Genomic DNA, 24,858 nt, shown 5'->3' on the forward strand with positions numbered 1-24,858 from the left:
ACTCTGTCCGAATGCTGCGGTGCATCTCAGGATGCACCATTCACTGATTTACAAGTCTGCATCAGGGTTTAGCCCTCACCGAACTGCTCCTTGCTTCCAATAGCACTGACGGTAGATTTCTGGTCATGGGATTATTTCTACTGAAATCTTTTATCTTTTTCTTTTCTTTTAAACGGTAAATACGTCTTCTATACTAGGAGAGGAAAAAACAACTTTGAGAAAGTTTTTGGTAACTGCATCACATGTGCTCATTTCTCTGAGCAGTTTTCTGTGTTAGCAGTCACAGTGAGGCAGTCTGAATACAGGAATGGCCACTTACTCTAGGGGAGTCCTTAGACAAAGTACTTGTCTCCACACCAGTTTCTCGTCTGTAAAATGATGGGATACTGCCCATCTCATGGGACTCTTGTGGACAGCACACTGATGGCAGTGCTGCAGTATGTCCACGATGGTGCCTGTGCCACTAGCAAGCTCTATGGAAATGCAGCTGCCCAGATGTCCTTACAAAATGCAGGAGCGGGTTGGGCAGCATATCTGCCTCCTAGGAACCCCGAGAGCCTTAGGTCCACCCCACCTTGAACACAGTCAACACTGAGGCTTTGGGGCTAGGGCTAGGTTGGCTGAACCAAGCATCCAGGCCATCTGAGCCCTTGGCCTCATGATGCAGCCTTCAATTCCTCAGCAAGGAGTGCCAGTTGCAAGATACCAAGGCCCTCGAACAGTTTCTGCTGGCCAGTTCTCCAGGGGCATGATCCAAGGAGATGAGGCGGTATCTTCACCGCGCAACCACTTGGAGACCAGTTCCCAAGGATTTCACTCAGCCCACCACGATGCGAAGATGTCACCTCCAAGTTCCCATTCCCTCTGTCTCCTCTCCTCCCACTGTTTCCCCGCACATTCCTGTGCTCTTTGCTTACTGACCTCAGTGAGCCCTTGCACTGCAGTGGTTAAGAGTGGTGAGCCCCTCTGCACCCACACACAAAAAGATGACACGACACAAAGGAAATGGTCCTTTTCTAAATCAATACAATTTCTCAAATTTATTATTTTTTTTCTTAAAGAAGTACTTCTAATCTCTGTCAAAAGGGAGGTGAGGAAAGGTCCTCCCTCCCTTGTAAACACTGAAATACAGATCTGAGAAACCAGGGTCGACACACACAAAAAGTGCATTTTACAAAATATCAACTAAAATATATTTTACATGAATTATGCTTCCATTGAAATTCTACCAGCTGCATTTTCAGGTTCGAAAAAATATTTCCACATCTAAGAGATTTCAAAAGCATTTAAGTTGTGGGCAGTGGACCCTGCCTCCTGGGAGACGAGGGGCCTGATCTCCTGCTGGGTGAGGCTGGGCTCCTTGGCAGCAAGGGCCCAGCGCCCTGGGAAAGAGCAGGCTCCAAGGCTGGGTCTCCAGAGCCACCACAGCCCCACCCCACGCCACTCTGCCAACCTCTCTTACTGCCCCGCCCTCCTGGGCTGATGATGCCTTCCTCCAAACAGCTTATTCAATACAAGGGGACCCAAGTTCCTTCCCTTCAGGTTTGGGGTTGGGTTTCCCAAGTGTAAATTCACCTCTGAATGGTCCAGGCCTCACCCAAGCCCAATGACCAATCAGGAGCAGCCATCTGCTTAGGGACAGCACAAGGCTGGGGGATCGCTGGGAGTGCCCTCAGGATTCACTTCCACCTCCCGCCCAACTGTCCTCACCCAGTGCCACCTCCTCAGCCTGCAGGGTCTGTCTGCCCCTCCCTAGGGAAGGGGGACCCAGTGCTGCCCTCCTTGGCTCCTGTCCCCAGGGTTGTGGCCTGTGGAATCACTCACGAGCATGTGCCCAGCGCCGGGCCCAAGCCACACTCCCTTTCCCTACCAGGCTCCTCTTTGGTACAAATAGGAAAGAACCAGACTGCTCCAGCCGCCACACGGAGTGCCCCAGGGCCAGGGCCAGGGCCTAGTTCTGGCAAGGATAGCAGGGGGCTGAGTCTCCTAATCTACTCTGGGGAGCAGCATGAGGTGAGAACAGGGCCCCTGGGCAACAGGAACAAACTGAAAATGCAGGTCCTTAGCTCCTAGAGTGAGTGGCTGCAGCTCAGCAGGTCTGTGGACTGATACAGTGTTGATTCTCGCTGGGATGTAAATTAGTGCAATCTACAAAAGACTAGGGTAAGAGGTGGCAGGGCAAGGGGAGCCACAGCACTCCTTTGGTTTGATTTCAGGTGGGTGTGGCTTGAAAAGTCATGTGTGAAGTTCTGCAAGAGGTTTCCTAAACCTCTAAGTGTAAGGCAAGAGGAAAAGTCTTCAATAAATCAGGTAGCAATTTTCCTTGCCCCCTGCCCCCACCCCCTCCCAGCTCCCTTCTGCTCTCCCAGACATGACAAACCCCATGTTGATCAGTTAATTTCTGGGAGGCCAGACCTGCTGGGTGGCCTTCACCAGGAGGTGGACAGCAAGCTGACTCCCACAAGGGGGCCACACCCATGACTGTGAGGGCTGGTAACTTGTCCCAGCACCAGGGGCTACTGCAGGGGCAAAGGAGGAATGCCAGAGAAAGGCCCCAAGTCCAGGAAGAGAAAGTCAATGCTCTGGGAGCCAGACTTTGGCTCCCTAGGCCTCAAAGGAATGAGCTCGGAGCTGTGCTAGAATCTGGGAGAGCCTGGTCCCAGGCTAATGGGGAAGCAGCGGGTCACAGTGGGTGAGGTAAAGCTGGCTCCCACTCCCCCCTGAAGGGCCCAGGGGAGGATAAAGAAGGGCCTGGTTCCTGAAGGACCTTCCCCCAATCCCCCCAGGGGCCATGCCCCTGAGGCTTGGCTCAGCCTCAGGGAAGACTGCTTCTTCAGGAGCCTCTGCCCAGGGGACCACAGAGAGGTACCATGGGCCAAGCTGAGGGCTCTGATGCTTTTCATATACCCTGGCCTCCCCTTCCCTCCCATGGGGCCCAAATCCATAGGCGCCCCTGCCCTCCCCCCACAAGAGAACCACAGGCCAGCCACCTCAGGCTCCTGTGGCCCCTTAACCAAGTGCTGTGCTTCAAGCAGTGCCCCCTGCCCTGAGCCCCACTTGCCCGTGGGCAGCCCCAGTGTGGGCATGAGGGGGCTACTGTGGGTTCTTGAGGATGCGACCATGGCGGAAGTCATAGACATGGCGGCAAAGAAACACCAGCTCAGGGTCCGTGTCCTCGGGCACTGTGCGGTGTGGCGGGGTGGAGTAGTCCGCAGAGGGGGGCACCAGTGCTGTCTTTCGGCTGGGGAGACCCTCGCCTCGACGCTTGGCCATGGCACAGAATCTGCAGTGACACACCATTCGCTGTCTTTACCACAGCTATCTTAGCAGGAAGACCAATTCCTTCCCCACCCTGCCCAGAGGGCTGAGACACCCCCTCCCACCTCCACAAGGGCAGGTGCTGCCTCCATCCCTGTCCTGGGCCTATGCCCTCTCTGCCAACCATCTGCTCTGTCACTGGGGAACCACACCTACCAGGGCCTCCCTCCCAATCACCTGTCAATTCTCCTTGACTTTTTCTGAGAGCAGTACTGTAACTATCCCCGACTCTGCAACTCTGCCCCAATCACTCTGCCTCAGAGAGGGAACCATTCTTCTTCTTTTTTTTTTTCCATAAAAGTTACATGATGGAAGCAGACTGTGGGAAGAAAGTTCTAGGAGGTCAGGCCCAGTGAGTCAGATCCCCTTGGGGATCACAGGCAGCGCCCAAATAGCCCTGGGAAGTCTGAGGGGAGAGGCTAGCCAGAGGTACAGAGCACCACCCACCTGCAGTACTCAGCAAAGGTCAGCACGTAGCACTTCTCTTCAATGCAGGCCACACTATTCTGGTCCTGATGTCTCGATGCAAAGACTTCATTCTGCAAAGGCTCAAGGGGAGGGAGGAGGTTGGCTACCAGGGTGGCAAGCACCTAGCTCCAGGAGCAAGGCAGACATTAACCACTCTGCTGGTACTCCTGACCTGAGATAGACAATTCCAGCTAGTGCCCAGGAAACTAGGGAGCTTCCCTGGAATTTCAGCCTAACTGCTCCTCATCAAGCAGCCCAAGGCATTCCTCCCAGGTCCTGTCCTACTCAGGAGCAGCCAAGTACCCGCTCCAGCCTCTGACTGACATCAGCCTCCCGACCCCCACCCCAGCCCAGGGGAGGAGAGGGGAATTGGTGTGCATTCTCCCATTTAGATGAAAAGTCCCAGAGAGGGGAAAAAAAGTAAAAGGGAGCCAAGACCGGGGGTGGAGCAACCCACACACGGCTTGGTAGATAGCAAGGGGTGTCAGTAGAGTCTTTTCTCCCCTCCCTCTCCTGCTGCAGACAGTAAAGGTGTGCAGCTCCACCTCCCCTTTCCTGTCGCCAGGAAGACACAACTACTTGCTCCCATTCTGGCACCCCTGCTCTTGGGGGCTCCCTTTCTGCCCCACCCTTCAAGACAAAGGTTACTATTCCCTTCAAAACATGAATTGGGGCAGTGTTGGGAAAAGAGGCTAAAACTCAGGCCTTTCCCCAGGTTCTCTGGTGTCCAAGGTAATGAGTCCAGGGACTCGAATGCCCAGGCCGCCCCCGCCCCCATACCACGTTCTCAGTGCCCCAGCTCTCCCCCGCAAGGCAGCTCACCTCGTGCATGCTGGGACTGCGGCCTCCCTGTAAGTGCTCTGGTCTGTAATACCACAAGAGGCTCATCATCAGCTCTCCTAGGGGAAGAGAAGCAATCAGGCCTTGAGCTGGCAGCTCCAGAGTTAGATAGGCAGGCGGGCTGGCCACCTGCCCTGGAGGCTCATCCAACTTCAAAGCCTAGGCCAATTCTGCGGGCTCCGGCCACCCCTATCCCCTGCCTTGGGCCAAGTCTGGCAATTCAGTGGCCTAGAATGCTGTTAGGCATGGAGGAAGGAGGAGGAAAAGGCACTGACAGGTGAGGCAGGGTGACAGGCGCTCAGGCCCCGATGGCTGGAAAGGTTAATGAGCTGATCCAACCCAAGCACAAGGCCGTCTGCAGCCCTGAGCACCAGACAGACGCCGGCTTAGTGGAAGGCAGACTCTGCCAAGGACGCAGGACACTAGTGCCAGGTCGAACTCTAGACAAGGGGTACCTGATTCCGGGTTCTCCCAGAGGGCAGAGATCTTGGCCACATAAGGTGTGGACGTCTTTCGAGGGCCTGACTTGAGCAGGACAGTGTCCCGGACTCGGATCGTCTCTCCATGCCGCTCCACCGCCTGGTAGCTCTTTCGGATGGCTGGTTCCGGTTCATCCTGAGCAACAAACCAATGACACAAACAAGGCTTGTGGGGCCGCACTCAGCATGTGGAGGGAGTGACATCCTCTCTGTGCTCTCCTCAGGGCAGTCAAACCGTTGAGGATGGGAGACTACCAAAGTGGTTTGCACTCTGGCCCCTCCTCCCTGAGCCTGGCTTTCAGGGGCAGGAAAGGGAATCCTCACCGTTGGAGAAAGGAAGAGAAATGGGAACAGGGGTAAGAAAGTGGCTCGAAACTTCTGGGCCTGCACTCTGACCACCACACCCACGACAGCCGGCTCTCGTGCTCCAAGCCCCCAGCACCGGGTAGGTCCTCAAGGTTCCTAACGGGCAGTCTGGGTTTGACTCTTAAACCACCATGGTATAAGCAGCAAAGCCTTATCACAGGCAAATGACTTAATCTACTGCTAAGCCTGTTTCCTCGTCTGTGAAATGAGGGTAGTTCTAGGACCACGGGGTGTGTGCGTACCTCACGGGGCAGCGGTGATGATGAAAGTAGATAATGCATGTAAAGTGCTTAGTTCGGTTCTGGCACCTAAGACGTGCTAGATACATTTCAGTCTACATTCTTTTCATCATCCCAGATGTTCCTGTATCACCAATTTTCTCTGCCTATCCCAATTTCCCCTATACATACTTATCCAAAAAGCCTCCAGGGAAGTCCTCCACTTTATAATCCGGGATGAGAGGTGAAGACACTTCAGGAGGCTTCCCTAAGAGTCGGTGACAGAGATGGCAGCCACCAGCTGTGATTGTGCATTCCGTGACTCCCCAAGGCACAGGGCACAGGATCAGTACGAGTTGGGGGAGCAGGCCGGGCCAGTGTGATCAGTTCCCGGGGTACAACTGAGCTTGAACCCCTTGTCACTTCTCAGAGTGGCCAGAGCCAGGGGTTCCTGGGACCCAACTCACTGCAGGTCCTATGTCCCTAACCGCCACCCTCCCTTCTCCCCATCAGCTGAGAGCTGGCACTCACCAAGACATAGACGGCTTTCTCACAGGCAGCCCCAACGGGCACCCAGCCGTTAGTGCGGCGGCGGCGGCGGCGGCGGGGGCGTGGGCGCTGGACACGAGGCTGCTTGGGGTGGCTGGGCCTGCGGGCAGCCTTGCTCCGCGCAGTGTGCCTACAGCTAGAGCCCGTGCGCAGACCTGACTTGGAGCCGCTAGGAGGCTTGGCGCTCTGAGGGCACGCGCGAGCTACCGTCTGGGGCTCCGAGGTGGGTGTCTGAAGATGGGGGACAGGCTCTGCTGCAGGTGGCACGCTGGGCACAGGGCATCCCAAGAGGGGGTGGGCAGGTGAGGCAGGGTGGCCGGCTTCCGGGAGAGGAAATTCCAGCTGGCCCAGGGACCTGCAGCCTTCTGGGAAAAGGAGAGAGGGAGGTCAGGGCAGGTAAGGATAAGCAGGGAACCCCCCGGCCCCTCTGCTTTCAGAGCCTGCTTCTTTTAATTCTAAGTGTGAACCCAAAGGCCACTGAGGTGGCAGGTGGGGTCAGAGGCTGTTAAGGGAGATGATCAGTGACTGGCCAAGGGTTTTTCTTGACCTTGGAGACTGGCCCACAGACATCTCCATCTCCTCTTCTAGCCTGAGAGAAGGGAAAGTAATGGGAATGGCATCTCTAAGCTCTGACTTAATCTTCCTTCTCTAAGGTTTCCACCGTACTTAGGAGCAGGGGATCTGGAGTGAGACCAGGATATGAGTCCCAGATCTGCCACTTACCAGCTGTGTGACTTCAGGCAAGTCACTTTACCTTTCCGTGCCTTGCAACAGAAGTAGTAGTTGTATCATATAGTGTGTCCTAGGTGTTTTCCTATCAAAGTATTAATTCTTCACATCCTTACAACAACCCTATGAGGTAGGTACCATTTACCCCCATTTTACAATTAAAGAAACTGAGACACAGGTTGGTTATTGGTTTGTCCCACAGTCACGTGGCTGAAGAAGTGGGGAGAACATTTCAGTCTGGCTCCAGAGTCTGTGCTCAATTAACATGCCATATGGCCTCCCATATATAAAGCACTAAGAACAAGCGCCTGGCACATGGTGCTTACTGGTGTCCCAGGGCAAGGGGCTAGGGGTCTTGGGTCCCACAGTTTAAGTGACTAGACTTAGAGAGTGGTACGGAAGAAAAAGAAGAGCCTAAAAAGAAGCTTGTTCTCATTTCTTAGAGCTCCAACTCATGGGAAAACCTGAAACAACCAGTCTGGCCAGAGTCAACCGGTCTATAAAGTTGTTTTATGGACCCCTTCAAGAAGGGCTGTGCAGGGGAGGGGAGAGCCCTGAGAAGGCCTGGCCCCTCACTTCACCAGCAGCAGGGCAGACCTGCTGGCTAGCATGGCTCTGGTCACCTCACTTCCACCCAGGAGCCAGGAAGGGAGCCTGGAGAGGCATGTGAGGACACTCCTGCCAGTCTGGGGAAAGAGAGATCACTTAGGGGTGTCTCATCAACTACGGCACGAGACTCTCAGGTGTCTGGATCTTGCCAAGAAGGTAGACACCAAAGTCCAGGCCCTGATGGCAGCCTGTCTGTTCTCAGAGTGTGCCCACCCGGTCTGTACCTAGCAAGGTGATTCTAAGTCTGAGCATTACTTCTCTTTCAAGGCCTGTATGGCCAGGACGAAGCTGTCCTATTACAGCTGGTACCACCTACGGGGCCTGGTACCCACCACCCCTCCCGTGAATGCTGAACTCGGTTGGCATGCAGATGGTCTGGGTTCCCGGGAAGTAAGGAATTCTAGTTTTCCTCGAGGAAGGCAGAAGGACATGGGAACAACTTGGCAAAAGTGCTAATTTCAGCATCTAACTTGCTACTCAGAGTCTAAGAATGGGCATCCCAGTGGAGAGGGAGGAGAGACACACCCTGCCCACTTCACCACCACAAAGCTACCTAACTGCCATGCCGGGAAACCTCCATAGACAGTGGGTACGGAGCAGGGCTGCTAAGAGCTAAACACGGGTCTCTTTCCTGGGAATCTCCTAGGCTGGGGGCACAAAACTAGAGGAATCCTCCCTTCTCAAAACCCCCGACTCTCCCACGCGGTAGACAGACGCCAGTGCGCCCCACCCTCCTGGGACACTGCTTCTCAGAGACTCCCTGGTGTACCCCACCTCCAGGAAGGCATACCTGCTGCAAAAGGCATTTTGTAGGGACAGCCGCCACAGGTAGTGCCGATGTGGGTAAGAGACGGGGGCAACATTTCACAGATGCTGTAGCCATTCACTCCAGTATCCTCACTGGAGCAGTAGCGAGAACCCCATGGAGGGTGCTGGAAGTGGGTGCCCGCGGCGGGCACTGAGCTCGGGGCCAAGAGGAGCCCCGCGTTAGCTGCAGCCACTGGGGACAGCTTGTCCTCGGGGAGCACGGAGCAGGAGGGGTAGCCCCCACACCGCAGCCCGGCCTGGCTGCAGTACAGGTAGAAGCTGCCTAGCGCGGTGAGCTCAGGCCCACCACACAGGCCACTGTAGTCGGCGGGGTTGCCAGGCATCGGTAGCGGGGAGAGCTGGGGTGCGGGGAAAGAGGGCTGGTGCAGTTCCTGCTTGGGGGCAGGTGACTCCTCGCCTGGGCGCCCGGGCTCCGGCTTCAAGGCTGCCTGCCCACCCATCAGCAGGGGCAGGTGAGGGCGCAGCCCCAAGGGGCTCTCTAGAGCCTCGCTCAGGGGCTGGTAAGGTGGCTGGCTGGACGGCCCACGAGGGGTGGCAGATGGCCATGGCTCCTCAGGGTGTCCTTGCCAGCTGGGTGGGCCTGCAGCCTCCCCAGGGCCAGCCCCCTGCCGGGCCTTGGGATAGTTCTTGCCATTGACCTTGGCCCACTTTGGCCTCGGGGCCCTCAGTGCTGGTGGCTCAGTGGAGTGCCCATCTGCTTCTGGATGGGCACGAGGCGGCCGCAGGGGTAGCTCCCGCTCCTGACTCAGCTTTAGGAAGGCAGCTGCATTCAGGCTGGCCAGTCTTTTGGGAGCTGGATCGCCATCTCGGCGGGCCCCTTCATCCGGTGCTGGCTCTGGGGACAGGTCCCGACTTCCTCCGAGGTCCCCCAGCCGGGGCCGCTTCTTGGAGGAGGCCCAGCCTCCAGTGGCCCGGTCACGGTCCCGGCTGCGGTGGGGGTCTCCCCCTCGGCTGCGGCGGGTGCCCATCAGGCTGCTGGTCTCTTCCCGCTCCAGCAGCAGGTTATTGAGGGCCTCAGCGTTGAGGGAGGCCAGGCGCCGCTTGCGGGGCTGGGGGAGGCCAGTGTCCTCACTGGATGGGGCCGGGCTAGGGGGCTTGGGCAGGTCGGGGGGCAGCTCATCAGCCTCATCTGCGCTCCGTGGACCAGCCACATTCTCCAGGCGGGTCAGCAGCACTTTGCAGGCCTTGGGCTTCTCGGGAATTAACGGGCGCTTCCGCAGTGGGTAGTTCTTGCGGCGCCCCGTGAGGTGCCCTGGGCTCTCAGGAGGACCTGGCTCCACACCCTCTGCCCCCTGCTCCATACTGCTGCCTTCCATCTGCAGGGGCTCCTGGCGGCCCGTGGGGCCCGAACTCAGCATGGAAAGAGACTTCCTCCGAGTGTGTGTCATGGAGTACCTCCAAGCTGCAGGACATAAGGCAGGCAATGAGAGAAGCCTGCCCTGGCCTGCTTTCTCCCCCACTGCAGCCCATCCCGCATCCCCTGCAGTAACTCTGGCCCGCATCCCCTGCAGTAACTCTGGCCACTCACTCCATCTCCAGCTTGGATGTTCCCGGGACACCCCCTTCCAGAGTGCAAAGGTCTAGCGGGGTCAGGCTACCAGCAGCTGTGCAAGGACTGGCTGCCCCACTCTCCTCTGAACCAAACCCCTGGGGACCCTATGGAGCAATGCAAACCCCAGAGCTGGAAGACAGAAGAAGCTGGGGGCAAAGCTCTCGGTTGTCTCTACCTGTTCTTCTCCCACTAGATACTCATCGTAGGACAGGAGGAGACTGTCCTGAGGACATGGATCCAGGATAGGGGCCTGGGTGGTGGGAGCCCACCAATTCCTTCAAAGACTTTATCAGTCCCCTCCCCCTTCTCGAGGCTTCTGAGATTGGCCACAGGAGGATAAGGAGATGGACAGTGAGGAGCTGAGATGAGGAACCTGCCTGCTGGGCCGTGGAGGAGGCAAAGTCCACCTGTGAGGACACCTGCCTGGCACATACAGCAGGACAGCCATAACCTGGGTATTGCTGGAAAGCCCCCTCAAGAGTGAAGGCCTGGCTGTGAGGAGCCTGTGGGGGGAGGTCTCAGCCAGCCCGTGGAGCCAGCCCCACCTTAGTTCAGATTCCAAACGGCCCAGTGCCAGTGCCTGGGGGAGGGATGTCAGTAAGGCTGGGGCCAGCATTTCCAGGTAGGAAACCCAGGGACCACACTCTAGACCTGTGGTACAGCTTTAAAGGCCCACCAGCCACTAAGAGCTGGGAAAAGAAAGTACCAAATAGAAGAACTAACTCAGGCGACAAACCCAGGCAGCCCTGTTAGTCCTGCCTTATTCCTCAGGACTCCCTCCTTGTAGGCAAGATGCCAGGCAGGGGGCAGGATGGGGGTGAGTCACAGGAAACCCAGAGCCCCAGACAGAAAATGCCTGCGACCAGGCATCATCCCTTAACTTTGCTTAGCAGACACCCTCCCCACCTCCAACATACCTGGGCCCCCCGGGCACCCCCGCAAATGAAAAAGGCAGCAGGCTGTGTGCAGGAAGCTGCCACAGCCCAGGCAATGGAGAGCTGAGGGGCAGGGTCGGGGGGACGGACACTGCCGGCATCGGTGGTCAGAGACTACTATGCTGTTCACTCCCTACCTACACCCCAACAAAGCAAGATGCTGCCGAGTAAGGTGTCAGACGGAGCTCTGCCCTCCCCAGCACTCTGGGACCCCTCCTGCCCAGCAAGCTTTTCAGCTTGATTTCTCCGCGGCTATTGTTATTCACTCTCGCTCCACCAGAGGAGCTGGGAGCAGTCCCTGCAGGGCCAGGATTTAACCCTGAAAGTCCCAAGCCTGAGGACTCCCAGGGAATCCAGAGCCCTTCCAGTAGCTCCTGTGGCCTTGGGCCAGTGGCTGGGGTCACTGGGTACCCTCTACCCTCTCTCCAGAGACATGCCACTAGTTGAGAAAGAGTGCTCCAAAAACCAGGCTGAGGGCAGCAGGGGTGTCCCTCACCCCTGAGAAAGAACTTGGAAAACTGGAAAAGGGAGGCGGAGTGCCAGGCATTGCTCTGGCCACATGCGGGGACCTGCATACCCAGAGACCAGGCCCCAGGCAGGACAGAGAGTCACAGAGGCAAATCCATTCATTCCTGAAGCACAGACTGGAGTGCTCCTGAAAAACCTCAGGCATCTGCTAGGCTACCTAAGACTCTTTCTTTCTTCTAATCAGGGTGTCCACCCATCCCTGATTGCTCAGCACGCTTATGAGCCCTCAAAAGAATCCCAGTTGCTTATAACCCCAGGCCCTTCCCTCAAGGGCAGGGCACCCCTGTGCCAGAGGTGAAGGAGCAGGAACAAGGAGAAGCACATCTGTATTTCCTAGGGAAGCCTGCGCCCAGCCCTCCCCCACCCCCAAAGGGCCTGGAGAAGGAGGACAGTGAATAGACCACACAGTTGAGCAGGGGCCAAAGCCCCTCAACAGGCCCCAAGTTACCAGAGGAGTCGGGCCTGGGAATAGCTGGTGGCCAAGGCTGAGGTCACCTGGGCTTATGGCCTTTAAGGACATGGACACCAAGCAGAGTAAGGAGGAGTGGATGGGAAAGAGAAAGTGAACACAGGGAGGTGTTTCCAAGCCTGGCCAATGAAGAGCTCTTAGCGGACCATGGTCGTCCTTGGTCTGCCCTCGCTTCCCCCCACCCTCAATTTGCTGGTAGACTTGCTACATGGATGGATGGCCCAGGGATTCTGGGATACTTGGTCCCACTCAGTCTTTCCCTTGCACTATGAAAAAGATTCGGAGAAAAGCCTTCCACTTTCGGGAGTCTGTCCCTAGAACCTGGGAATTTGTTCCCGGCAGAGTATCTCACTCCTTCACCTCCCTCTTCGTCCCTCAGGGACACCCACTGTCCCTGAGGCTGATGATCCCAGGAAGCTTCTAAATCAAAGGGTGCAAGTCACATTTTCAAATCAAGCATATTGGGCCTCCTGCTAGCCTCCCTTGAATTTGCCAAATCCCATCACCCGCAGAACTCCTAGCTTTCACGTGGTGCCTAAGGCAGCAATGTCACTCACGCTCCTGAGGAGAGGCTGGGGACTCTGCTGCCTACCGCACTGCACTCCAGGCTGAAGAGAGTCAGTGAGTCATGCTTTGAAGCCAGATGGACGTGTGAGAACTTCGGCAGCAGCTTTTCCCTGGGGTGGGGCTGGGTGGAGGGGCGCCCAGCCTGCCAGGGCCCCTCCAACCTGCAGGGGTGGCCCAGCTCAATGGGGGAAGAAGATCCCGGGAAAGCAGGAGGCTTGGTTCCCATCCCAGCTCTGCCAACCATCCTGCTGTCCTGTCCCTCCCACTTACACACCAGCTCAACCAGGAACTTTCTGCCACTACCAACAGACAAGAGTGCCCTGCTTCTCTCAGACTACCCTCCTCTTCTCTGGGAAGCCCTGTCCTCCCAGGGGCAGGTAGTTCAGGCACCCTCAGGAGAAGGTTCCTAGGAGGGACTCCCCAGGGCGTCTTAGAGCTCGCCTAGACCATGTCAAGCAAGCCCTCACTGAAGAAAACCAGTCTGAAGCACAGTGGCCAGCCGGTGGTCCTCCGAGCCAAAGACCCAATGAATCACAAGTTGAATCCAAAATCACAAGCCTGACCAGGGCTGGGAGAAGTCATCTCCACAGAAACAGAAAAGGAGGGAGGCCTTGTCTTTTGCCCTCAAGCTGCAGCAGCACCTTATACGTAGCCCCCACGGCCCACCAGGGCAGGTGGAGGACACCCAAGGTACTGTGTGCAAGGGCAGGTCAAAGGCCTGGAGGAGATGGGCTGTGGGCACCAGAGGAGAAACGAGGGCAAGGGTGGGGGCCTGGATGAGCAGGTTGAAACCAGATCACTCCCCCAAGCAGAGGCTGCCCTGGGGCAGAAAGAGGCCCTCAGCCTTGGCCATGGCTCTCCCTAACTTACCCAGCTCTAGGCCACACCCACACCACCATCATTAGGGGTTCAGGACCCAGGGCTCTGCCCCACTGCTCTTCCTGAAACCTCTCTTACCCACTGCACTTGAAACTTTGCTTTTCAGGCTTTTTGGTTTATCTGTAATGGGAGGGAGTACTTGGGGTTGGGGGGGCGGTCTTAGGTAAGAGCAGACCAGGTGGTCCCCTGGGTGAGGGTCAGGAAGGGCCCTGACCCAAGCCACCTCCCTCCAATTACACCTAAAGCCACACAGTAGGCACCGAGTTAAGTAAGCACTGCCCACTTCTGCAATCTCTCTTGGAATAAAATAAGCCCCTCCGCCACCCCTCAACAGAATAATACTTTTTCACGACACTGAGTTTCTTGAATCTGCTATCAGAGAAGAAAAGCAGCAAGAGCACAAAGGCAAACTCCTGTTCTTTTAAATTTAGTTGATGTTACTTCATGGAAAAACAGAGAGGTGAAGCTGCTGAAATTCTTGTGATAAAGCCACATAAAGATGCGGCTGGTATCTCTTGAATCCCCCAGAGCCGGTAAAATGGAAACAGCCAAAGCTTTAAGTCAGCCGGACCTGGATCCAGCTCTGGCCCTCATGAGCAACTTATCTAACTTTGTTGAACTTCAGATGCCTCATCTCAAAGAGACACATCAGAAAGAACCTTACTTAAGAGTGGTGGTGAGAATGATACTAGGGACCATGCAGGAGCCTAGCAGAGTAGGAACCGGGCAGGCCAACATCCTGGGGATCCCCCTCTTTCAGACCCACAGACAGTGGAGGGTGGCCTGCCCTCAGCCCTCGAATCCCCACATTAGGAGGAGTCCAGAGCCACCGCGAGTGGTGAGAAATCTGAAAACGCAGCCTGTACCTGACCCCTGCTCTGCTACCGCTCCACTGAAAACACCCGAGTGTCCACCCCGGGAAACGCAGCCGTGCCACCCTTATCCCATTCGGGACCCAGTCTGGGGTGAACTCTGGGGGGCTCGGTTTACAATGCAGCGAAGAGGGCAGGGGCAGAAATTGTATCCCACAGACCCTGAATAACAGCTCCACGCCTCCAAGAAACAAGAAAGGCGAGATCTTCAGATGCTAAAGGCCCAGGGGATGGGGTCAGAGGGCACTCGCTCTGCCTGCTGCTGCCATCTGACTGCAGCTTCAGTGCAGGCTCCCAGAGAGAGCAGAAGCCTTGGCTCCAGCAGCTCAGAGCTCAAGCCCCAGGGTACTGCCCCGAAGAGAGGGCCTCCCTGGTGCCCATTCAGCCTCACTTGCTGTGGGTACTCAATTTACTCTGCAGTCAGGCTGGGACCCTACAAACACCTGGGCAGGGAGCACGGCGCCTGACCAAAGGGAACTGGCCTGACCCGTCTGGATGCGGCTTGTTTTATAGACTGCCCTCGGGTCGTGGCCATCTGAGGAGCTGGGCCCGCCTGCCCCGGAGGCACCAAGCCTATCTCTGGCCTGTCGACCACCTGCTCCTCACACTTCACACTGGGGGCTCCCAGGAGCCCAGAGAGGCAGGAGCAGCAGTGCAGGGGAAGGCCCACCCCCACCCCACACAGGGTCCGGTGCAGCCACCGGCCCAGCCCCACAGCCGGGCCCCACCTTTGGCTACTCCTGTCCACGCTGAGCATCCCAGCGGGAGCGCCCAGACACACACGCCCAGAGCTACACCCGAGCATCCAGAACCTCCATGTACTGCTGGCTCTGGACCCAAGGCCAGATATCACACCTCTTGTTAACATCTCTGTGGGGAGGGAGGGGACTCAGACTATGAAATGGACCTCTCCATTTTACATTAGAATTGCAATTAAGTACAGGAATATAGTAACAGCAGAGCTGGTGGAATCTCCTTCACCTTCTCACTGGCAACAGCCAGTCCCCAGTCTCAGGGCAAGGCCCTTCCTTGCAGGTAGGGGCTGAGAGTGAGGGAGACAAGACTTACCCCTGGGACCCATAAGTCAGTGCACACAGACCCCTGAGTGAGGACAGTGGGCAGAGAACCTGTATTTTAGTCATGCCACAGCGCTCTGCTCTAAGAGACTCAGACCTGGCAAATTAGAAGGTAATCACATGCAATACAAAACTAGTCTGTAGAGGCTTCCTCTAAAGGCACATGTCCCTACTGAAGGCAACCTACCTTCCCCTAGCTTCTTCCCAGTGCCCAGCTCCTGTGTGCACCAGGCAGACCTCTATGTGCAGGGGTCGGTCCAGCTAAGCCAGAGCACCCGTCGCTCACTCCCAGGCACACGGCACCTCTTGTGACCTTTGCTCATTCAGCCAACGTTTGCTGGCCCCTCGCCACAGCTCAGCAAGGCAAGACCCACACGGGGCTGGAAGCCACTTCGTGCCACTGCTAATCCGAAGTGGGTTTGGTCAATGGCTTGAACTTCTCTGAGCCTTGGTTTCCTTACCTACACAGCAGGGTTGTTATGAGGATCAAGTTAAATAAGAGTGTGTGTCAACTGCCTAGCAGAGTGCCTGGTATACAGCAGGCGCTCAACACAAGCTCATTCTTTCCCCATACATGTCAAGTATCACGCTAAGTGCTGAAGAAAAATGCAAAGCAGACTGAGGAACTGGAGCTTGGGCTGGTAGGAAGACAGAGGACAAGACAGCGTGACAGGGCTGTGACTGAGGGCTCGGAGCTCGGTACAGAGAGCTTGGCTCCATGGCAGCTTCCCAGAGGGCACATTTGAGCCAGGACTTTCAGACTCTTACTGAGGGTCTACGATCTACTTCTTTCCAGATGTACTAAGCCCAATGGGAAATGGGCAGCACTTTGAGAAATGTGCTTCCTAAACATTTGGAAAGGGCGGGAGACAAATGCAGCTTTCCCCAGACTCACCACCATTGGCTCCATACAGGATTACTCCAGGCTGGGGGACAGGGAGCGCCAGGCTAAGGCTCCCTCAGACCCTCCCACCCAGACTCCACAGTGCACACACCAGGCCAGAAGCAAATCTCCTCCTGGAGCAGGACCCATTTGCTCCCGGCAGTTAAAGTGTGGAAAAAATAAATCAGGAACAGGGACAGGGAACCTCAAGGCTCAGCAACAGGTCAACCAGGAGGAAACCTCACGTACTGATGCACCGTTCTTCAAAAAACACAACAGCTCACCAGCCTGCTCCGGGCACCTGCCCAGGAGTGGCAAAGGATATGTGCTGTTCAACCACCAGGACACTCCAGGAACCAGTAACTTGGATTTCTAAGATGGCGTGCCGAGACTGGAGGTGCAATCTCTTGTCCTGAACACAAGAAACTGGCCAGCCAGGCCAACATGGGAGCTCTGCCCTTAGCCTCCCCAGCAAAGTGCTGATGTCCTGAATGAAACAGCCATGAGGAACAAGACCCAAGACAAGGGCTTCCCAATACTCCCACAGCGCGAACAGAAACACAGGCAGCCAACCTGAATATCTCACGCCTAACCAATTAACTGTTTAGTAACACCCTCATTATGCAAGCTCTGCAGGGACAGGCAGGCTCTGCCTTCCTTACCAATAAATCTTATCCACAGGGCTTAGTAAGAACTTACTGAACAAATGAAGATCTGGGTGCCCACCTGCTCCATCCCATATAACATTTCCACCCTAGACTGATGGCCCAACTTACAGCCCAGAGAAACTCTGACCTCCAAACTATCCCTCATCCCCAGGAGTCCACCTTACCTCTTCAATATAATCTACAGTTCAACAGGCTACTTTAGGAATTCTCTCATATTACACAGCACAACCTTCTTCCACGACTGTCCTCTTTCTTCTCTCTCCCAACCTGCCTAGCTATCTCAGGAGACTATTCCTCTCGTTCCACTTACTTCTTACAGTCACCGTCACTCTCATTCATCCTTGCCACCCCCCACTCCCGGTGGCTGATATCATCTCACCCTAACGTGGAGAAAACAGAGAGGCAGAAGAACTTGCCCGCACTCCCACACCATCGAGGGCAGAGGCGGGGCGGCTGGTGTCAGTCCCCAAGCCCACGCCCCAAACCGCAACACAGGACGGCTGCTGAGTCACAGACCAACACTCGAGATCAACTTGCATGTGCAATTCTGCTTCTCTGTGCTGTTTTAATTATTGGCATTAACACATTATTAGTTTTTCCTGATTGTTCACCACAAAAGAATTGAAAATGTACTACGATTGAAAGCCATCTATATACTGGCCAGGGAACATAAACATAATTTTACAAACTGTTTCTACAGAAAAGTCTGCTCAAAGTTCCCAGTATGCTCTTAGATGCACTTCTGAAACAAACCCATTTTATATCCTCGAAAGGGGTAAGGGCTACAAAGACATGTTTTCTTGATTTTAACAGTCAATCCAGGAAAGGAGTCTACAGACTGCCCCCCCCATGCATCTAACCACGCCTCGAATCAGATGAAATCTCCATCACAGACTGCAATGAAGACTGAAATTTGGTCATCACACTCCAAACAGCCATCTTAATATTTGAAGATGTATTTACCTGACCTCTATGGCTACCTCTTTGGGCCAAGTAAGTCCAAGTCCTTCCAATTTTCTCTGACGATTATCTCTTACAGTCATTTCATCTGTTTTACAATTCTTTTCTACACTTTGTCCCAACTGTGTGAACGCCTCCAGGGACACCCCTCACTACTGAGGAGGGCCTGCTGACCCTGACTATAGTGGAATCGTGACTCCATCTTCCATTCTGGAATACACATCAGGATATCCTGGCATCAAGCAACACCCTAATACCTTTGCTGTGATATCTGCAAAGATGCTCTAAAAACTAATAATTCACCTCTAGGGAATTCCCTGGCAGTCCAGTGGTTAGGACTTGGCGCTTTCACTGCTGAGGCCCGGGTTCAATCCCTGGTAGGGCAACTAAGATCCCACAAGCTACAAGACACAGCCAAAAAAACAGTAATAATAATAATTCACCTCTAAACCACCTGGCCAGATGAGAATGTGATTAACAAACTGAATTTTCCCCAAACATTTAGACAGGCAGCTGCCGTTGGAGAAGGACCACCCCTCTCCTCTGCAGGTAGGAAACTGAAAGGGCTGCATGTAAGGAGGGCTGGGGCCCAAACAGGCACTGAAGATGGAAGGGAAGTATGGGGTGGTAAGTACCACTCCAGGTGAGACCCTGGGGTCACAAGAGGCAGAGACACACCAGGTGTCTTAACACACCAGGTGTGTTAAAGCCCCCACCCCCATCCTGCAAACCTATTGGAACAGAAACATAAGAAAAAAGATGCAGACCTCAAGTTTCTGCCTGGCATTGATCCTGTTAACTAAGACCAGTCACTTGTCATTTTTTCATTCAGGTAACTTGGTTATGGTGCCTCAGAAATAAGTTCCTATTTCAAACCTCAGAGAGGCTGAGAGACAAACCCATTCTCTTATTCCTGGTGCCTGCAGAAGATCTCAAGGGCAATGTTATTATTATTGTTATTATTACTGGTGGGACGCTGAGACAGGTTAATAACAAACCATCTTTGCAGGTGTTTCCCACTGGGAAAAATGGAATCTGGATGAAAATGCTTCCCGGGACATCACACAAAGTCCTGGATGTGACTTTGCCCTGAGGCCTGCTCACCAAACCCACCACAGTTAGATCCCCAGCCGCTAGACCAAGTCACCTAGGGCAGGACACCAATACCTCCACTGCACCCCAGGGCCAGGCTAGTACTCAGCCACTCTGCAAAGCCAGCTCATTGGAGCCAAGGGCACTTGTCTGGCCCTGAGCAGACCGCCTGCAGCCTCAGCCTCACGGCCACTGCTGCTGCTACTTCTCCCTATTAGCCGGTTTACTGCTCGTTAGTGGCAGTACCAGGAGGTGAGCAGGGGAAACATAAAGGAGCTGAAATTCAAACCAGTCTATTTTACTCCAGTTAGGTGTCTCCCCTAAAAACAGGCAGGATTTCATCATCCAGGACCTCCCTGTCCCCTTCTCCGGGGAGGTCGAAGCAGCCTGAAGGGTGAGGCGCTGCAGAATCTCAGAACCCCAGGTGCCAGGAGCCTATGCTTCTAATCATCACAGGCTCTTGACTATATGCTGTATTGTCCACCTTTTCAGGGTTAGCAGGCACTTCCAGCCATGAGGTGGCCCATCACGTCAAGGCCGGGGACCTGCAGAGCAGGAGCACTCGGGCTGCCCTCCGTGTCAAAGCACACTCTTCTTGTCCCTCCAAAGTCCCCAGCACAATGGCAAGTTCACAAAGGAAGTGAGTCCTGCCAGACTATGCTAGCAAATTCCCATAAATACTCGGGCTGGGGTAGTACTGCTTATGTAAAATGCTTCCCCATTGAGAGATGCTGCTTTATTTACATTCTTCACAACCCATTCATAAAAAGGAGGCCCTTTAATGTTGGGGCTGTTCGTATAATGCTCCATAAACCTGGCAGCTTCAACTGGCGGCCTTAGTTCAACACAGGCAACTTCTCAACTCCAGAGACATTTTCCCCTTAAGCTTTTTTTTTTCTCTTTAATGACACCTTGCGACAGGGCACTGAGGCCAGATGTTGCCGGAGCAAGGCCAAGAGGAGTAAGAACAGATAAAATGAAAACACACAAGTCCTCCTGAATGCTGGGACAGAGGTGGGGAGGAATGAAAATAAAGAAATCGAAAATCCCCACAGAACTCCAATGTGAACTCTGTATGCTGGGAGGCTTAATCCCTTCCAGGTTTACTGAAACTTCCTTTATGGATGTCAAAACGCTCCCCAACTTACACCTCTATGTACCAGAGACGGTGTGGAGGGGATTTTTTTTTTTTAACCCCAAAGGAAAGGATAGAAAAAGGCTCTTTTTGGTTTTTAATCTGCATTGTGGGTAAATTAAAAAAGCAGAAATTTTCTCTGCTTCTTTGTAAAAGTGTTCCAGGAGCTGCTAGATCCAAGAGGGGCACAATTTGCTTAGAGTGGAGCAACTCAGACCATCCTCAGAAAGAGAGGAAGGGCCGTGTTCTAGGACACACAGCACAAACAGCCCAAGCAGCTGAGAAGAGAGGCCAGGAGATGCATTCTGAGGTAACCTGTCTCCTGCTACTGTAGAAGCAAGGAGGAGAGAAGTAGTGCGGATTTTTTTTTTTTTAATTGACGGGGGAGCGGTCTGCATTGCCATGGCAACTGTGAGGGGTGGCATTCCTGCTTGGAAGGGAAATGCTGGTCCATTAATCATCAAACTGGGGCACAAAAGGGAGGTTTGGGGGAAAGGGGATGGATGCGGAATTTATTTTTTCAATGTCTAGACTCAAACCAGTCACCAGTCCTCTCTCCCATTTCTCCCATGGCCCAGGGTTGGTGGTAAACAAAAACGGAAGTTCCAAGAGAGCTGGGATCATAAGCTCTCCTTTCTGATGGGTCCAGTGTGGGACTGATGGTGCCTCCCATATCAGCGATGCCTCTATAAACAACTCCTCCAACATCAGTCCCCAAAGCCCTGTCCACACGCCAGACCCAGGAATCTTCCTTTTCTGTTCTCAGAAGCGTGTTTTCTCCCCCATTTACACCCAGGATTGAGAAGGGATAAAACATATGGATTCATTTAGCATGGACAACAAGGAAAATTGCATAAGAGCAGCAAAGCCGGGTAGCGAGAATGGCCTGGTAAGGTAGGAGGAAAACAGGATTACAATCCTTTTCCAATTCATGTCTATATGGTATCATGTGAGCAATCCACAGGACAGACTCTTCACCAGCTGGAATATCAGAAGCAATCATTTGCTCCCCACGCTAAAGCACCCCAAATACACCCTATGTATATGCCTTAAAAAGGTCAGAAACCTTACCAAGGACTCCTATACTAGCATTTCTAGGGAAACAGAAGGGAACGTTTCCCTTCCGCTCCCACTCAACTAAGCAGCCAACTGCATTTATTCATTCAATAAAAACGATGTGCACAGCACTATACCAGAAATCCTAGAATACTCACACACACACAAAGGTTTAATACTCACACTGTCCTTGTCCTTAAGAAACTTCCAACTGACAAAAACACTCAAGAAGACACCATGTTATAAAATCCAGGGTCACAATCTCAGAGGCAAGCAACGCTGGCCTGGAGTGGTCTGAGATGAAGGATGAGAGTAGGGTTCAGGCAGGAGAAGAAGAAGGCAAGGGGCTCCTAACTGCGGACAACTGGCGAAATCAGCAGGAGCAAAGATGCAGGGAGATAAACATGCACAGCGCAGCATGGCTAGGGGAGAGCCTTAAGGGACACTGTCTAGGATGAGACTGCAGGAAGAGGGGAGTCACTGCAAGTTTGTGGGTAGGGGAGTGACATGGGGAAAGGAGTGCTTTACAAAGAATGATCTACCAGCTGTGTACAGACTGGATCAGAAGGGCCAGAGGAAGCAGGAGGGACAGGGAGGTCATGATAACAACATAGGCCTGACATGGGAACAGCAGGGCAACAGAAAGGAAGAAAGGGAGGGAGATATAAAAAAGAGAGAAACTCTTCACTGGCTAAACTCTCCAGAGCAAACCCTCTTAAACACTTGATCTGACTGACATGAGTCTCCTGCCAGGTAAGAGCCTGTCAAAGAGGGAATCATTGTTTTGGCCATTCTCCTTTAGGTTCTGGTGGCCAGACAGGTCACCCCCTTCTGACTGCCACCAAAAGAAATCACATACATACTGGAGAGCCCCTCAGGAGACACAAAGACCTTGAGATGCTGCATCATCCTCTGGATCTTAGACATACAATTAAATTCTCTCAGAAAAACTTTAGTCTCCTGCATGAGGTAATACCTCCCTTTCCCACAAGCCTCAACTCCACTCAGGCTGGGGTCTAGACCCTCTTGGGGAGGGGGGATGGAGGGTGGCTATGAATTAACTCCATGCTCAGACTAAGCAAGGGTGACAGGCGGTTTTCCCAAGGAGGGATTACAGTCAACCACAGCTGGGAGCAGCTCATAACCAAAACCTTCCTGGGGTGGGACCCAGATTTTATCAAATATGTACATTCTAAACACCCTAAGTCTCCCTGTTTTTGTGGTCCCAACTTTTCCATTAAGTATGGGATCACAGGAGCTCTGAGTGGGTTTTTACATATGCAAAAACAGCATCCAGCTTAGAGTTGGTAACTGGTGGGGTCAGAAGCACTCATGGCTTAAGCCACTGGTTCCCAAATGTCCTCTACTTGGCCAAGGACAGTGGTGTTCCTCCAGGACATGTGGTCTCTCTGGGGTCCTTTTCTCCTTTTTGCACAAGGCATGGGGGTGGAAAAGGTGGGAGGAAAGTCTCTCAGGTGATAGAAAGGAAACCTTTTTTATTTAATAATTAAATTCCTGCCTGGGTTTATAAACTCAGCTTCTCATTTCTCTATGTGAGTACCTTCTTTCACTAGTGCTGAAGGCAGTTGTCCATGGATTGCTGGAGCACTTCTGGGAGGTATTTCCTAGTCCCCAGTCCAACTGGTCTTCTGCCCTCTTAAGACTAATGACAATGGGCGACTAGGAGATGTCCCAGGTGGGATTAACCCTCTGCCTGTGGACAGAGTCTTCTTGCTGAAACCCCTCAGTCCTGGCAGGCTCTAGAGCTGCTCACCGGACTCTCCTGGTGAGTCCAGCAACCCGGTCGCCACCGGCCAGGCCCACCATGTGCACACCCCCACCTCTGTCCCTCTGCCCCACTGGGTCGACCCCACTCTTCCCAGAACAGCGAGGTGATCCGAGGCTGGAGCCGTGAGCCAGTGCCGTAGCTCCTCCCGGCGGTCGTCCCGGCCCCCGCAATCCCCAGGGCAGAGTCCGGCCCGGTCGCCCTCCCCTTGGGGTGGGTGGCTCGGACCCGCTCCCCTCCCCGACGCCACCACCTGCGCCCGCTCCGGCGCCGCCTTTGTCCGGCGCTTCGCCGCCAAGCGGGCCCCTCGGGCCCGACCTGACCCGGCCCCCGGCCCTGGAGGAGAGGCGGCGAGGCAGGCAGGGCCAGGCCCGGCCGCGAGCACTGGGTCCCGCTGTCACTTAGAGGCGGTCTGACAACTTCGATCCCCCGCCCCACCTCGGACTCGGCCGCTGCTCCGCACGGTCCCCGCCGGGCCTCCCGCGGCCCACACTCGCTTCTCGAACCGGTTCCCTTCCCTCTTCGGCGCCTCCCTTCCTTCCAGTCCGATCGGGTCTGGTCTACACTACCCCCCGCCCCGGTGTGGCCCCCATCCCCTGCCCCCCATCCAGCAATAACCGGTCAGCTCCCTGCGCGGGAGGGCGCCCCCCACCCTGTGCTGGCGATCCCGCGGCGCCGCCCCTAGCCGCGGCCCCTTGCCTCGGGGACCTCGATGGGGGGAGGGGGCACGGGGGGGCGGGGGCCTCGCCGCCCGCGCACTCGGAGGCGAGCCGGCTCTGCCTCCGCGGAGAAACGACCGGCGTCCTCCCGCCCTCCGCCGCCCGGGACGCCCGCGCCGCCGCCGCCCGGCCAAGCTGCCACCCTGCGGCCCCCACCCACCCCGCCCCCGGCCTGCGAAGCGGGAGGCCCCCGGGGGCTGTCACCTCGAGGCGCTCCGCACTCCCCGATGGCGGGACCGTGGCGCCGGACCCGGGGGAGAGAGGCGGCACGAGCGAGAGGGCGGCCGCACCTGCTTCGCGTCGTCCGTCCGTTCGTCCGTCCCTTCCCGGGCTGGCGGGGGCGGCGGCGCGGCGCGCTCGGTGGGGCGCGCTGACGGGCGACCGGTCCTCTCCCCTTCACTCGTCTGCATCCCTCGCTCGCTCCCTCCCGCCCGCTCGCCCCTTCCCCCATCCTCGACCGCGGCCCCTAGCTCACCGGGACGGCGGCGCGGACGGCGCGGCTCTGGGCTCCCGCAGGCCCCGGCCGGGCTGGAATCCGGCGGCTGGAACCCCCCGGGGGCGCTCAATTCCCGGGCTCCACGCTGCTGCGTCAGCGCCTCCTCCTGGGGGCCGGGGCCGGGCGGGCGGAGCGGGGGCCGCGGCCGGGCGGGGCCGTCGGGGGGGCGGGCGCGCCTGGCCGGGGCGGGCGGACGGCGGGGGCCGGACGGGCGGGGCAGGCAGCCGGACGGGCGGGCGGCGGGGGCCGGGCTCCGGGATCCGCTACGCCGCTCGCGGTTCCCCCACAAACTCCCCGAGAGCGGAGCCTCCGCCGCCCTCCTTCCTGCTTCCTCGTCCCCAGCCAATCAGCAGCGCGCCCCTCGGCCAGCTCCGCCAATCAGCCGCCCCGCCCTGCGCTGGCCCCGCCAGCCAATCCGGCCCTCGGCTCCCCCTCCTGGTCTCCAACCAATCAGAACCGTGGGTCGGTCGTCCCAACGCAGGGGGCAGCACGAGGCGGCCGCGGGAGGCGGTGCGGGGAGTGGTGGGGCCTGGGGGGAGGGGTACGGTGCCAAGGGTGGTGGAGGGGGCGGTTTTCTTTGCCGGCTTCTTGGATTTTCTCCTCGTCTCCAGAACATGAGCCCGTATCCCATGGTGACCCGACCCTGGAGCCCCAATCCCCTAGCTGCTACCCGCGCCCCCCCCCCGAGAAATCTAATCTCACCCCCGCCCTGGCCGTCACCTCTCTACATCCCTCGTCCCCCTTCTCCTCTCCAGCACCCAGTGGAGAGAACTGCGAGCCA

At 55.8% G+C, this 24,858-nt stretch overlaps 1 protein-coding gene across 9 annotated transcripts in view; it reads right to left on the bottom strand.

Moving 5' to 3' along the window:
• Positions 1-1,004: 1,004 nt before the first annotated feature.
• BAHD1 (bromo adjacent homology domain containing 1) overlaps positions 1,005-24,858 on the bottom strand; it is a 24,471-nt gene continuing 617 nt past the window's right edge. The window contains exons 1-7 of one of the 9 annotated variants that reach the window (XM_022587458.3): positions 24,057-24,407; positions 8,367-9,806; positions 6,221-6,603; positions 5,082-5,241; positions 4,609-4,685; positions 3,766-3,908; positions 1,005-3,283 (exon numbers count right to left, since the gene is read on the bottom strand). In XM_022587458.3, coding sequence (XP_022443166.3) covers positions 3,094-3,283; positions 3,766-3,908; positions 4,609-4,685; positions 5,082-5,241; positions 6,221-6,603; positions 8,367-9,792 — 2,379 coding nt within the window. In that variant the 5' untranslated portion in view covers positions 9,793-9,806; positions 24,057-24,407 and the 3' untranslated portion in view covers positions 1,005-3,093. The other 8 variants (XM_022587459.3, XM_089907360.1, XM_089907362.1 and 5 more) reach the window with 8 other exon arrangements.

Source organism: Delphinapterus leucas, chromosome 2 (genome assembly GCF_059928025.1).
Source record: "Delphinapterus leucas isolate spDelLeu-1000000601 "Yukka" chromosome 2, BTC_Dleu_Yukka2, whole genome shotgun sequence".
NCBI classification, from domain to species: Eukaryota; Metazoa; Chordata; class Mammalia; order Artiodactyla; family Monodontidae; genus Delphinapterus; species Delphinapterus leucas.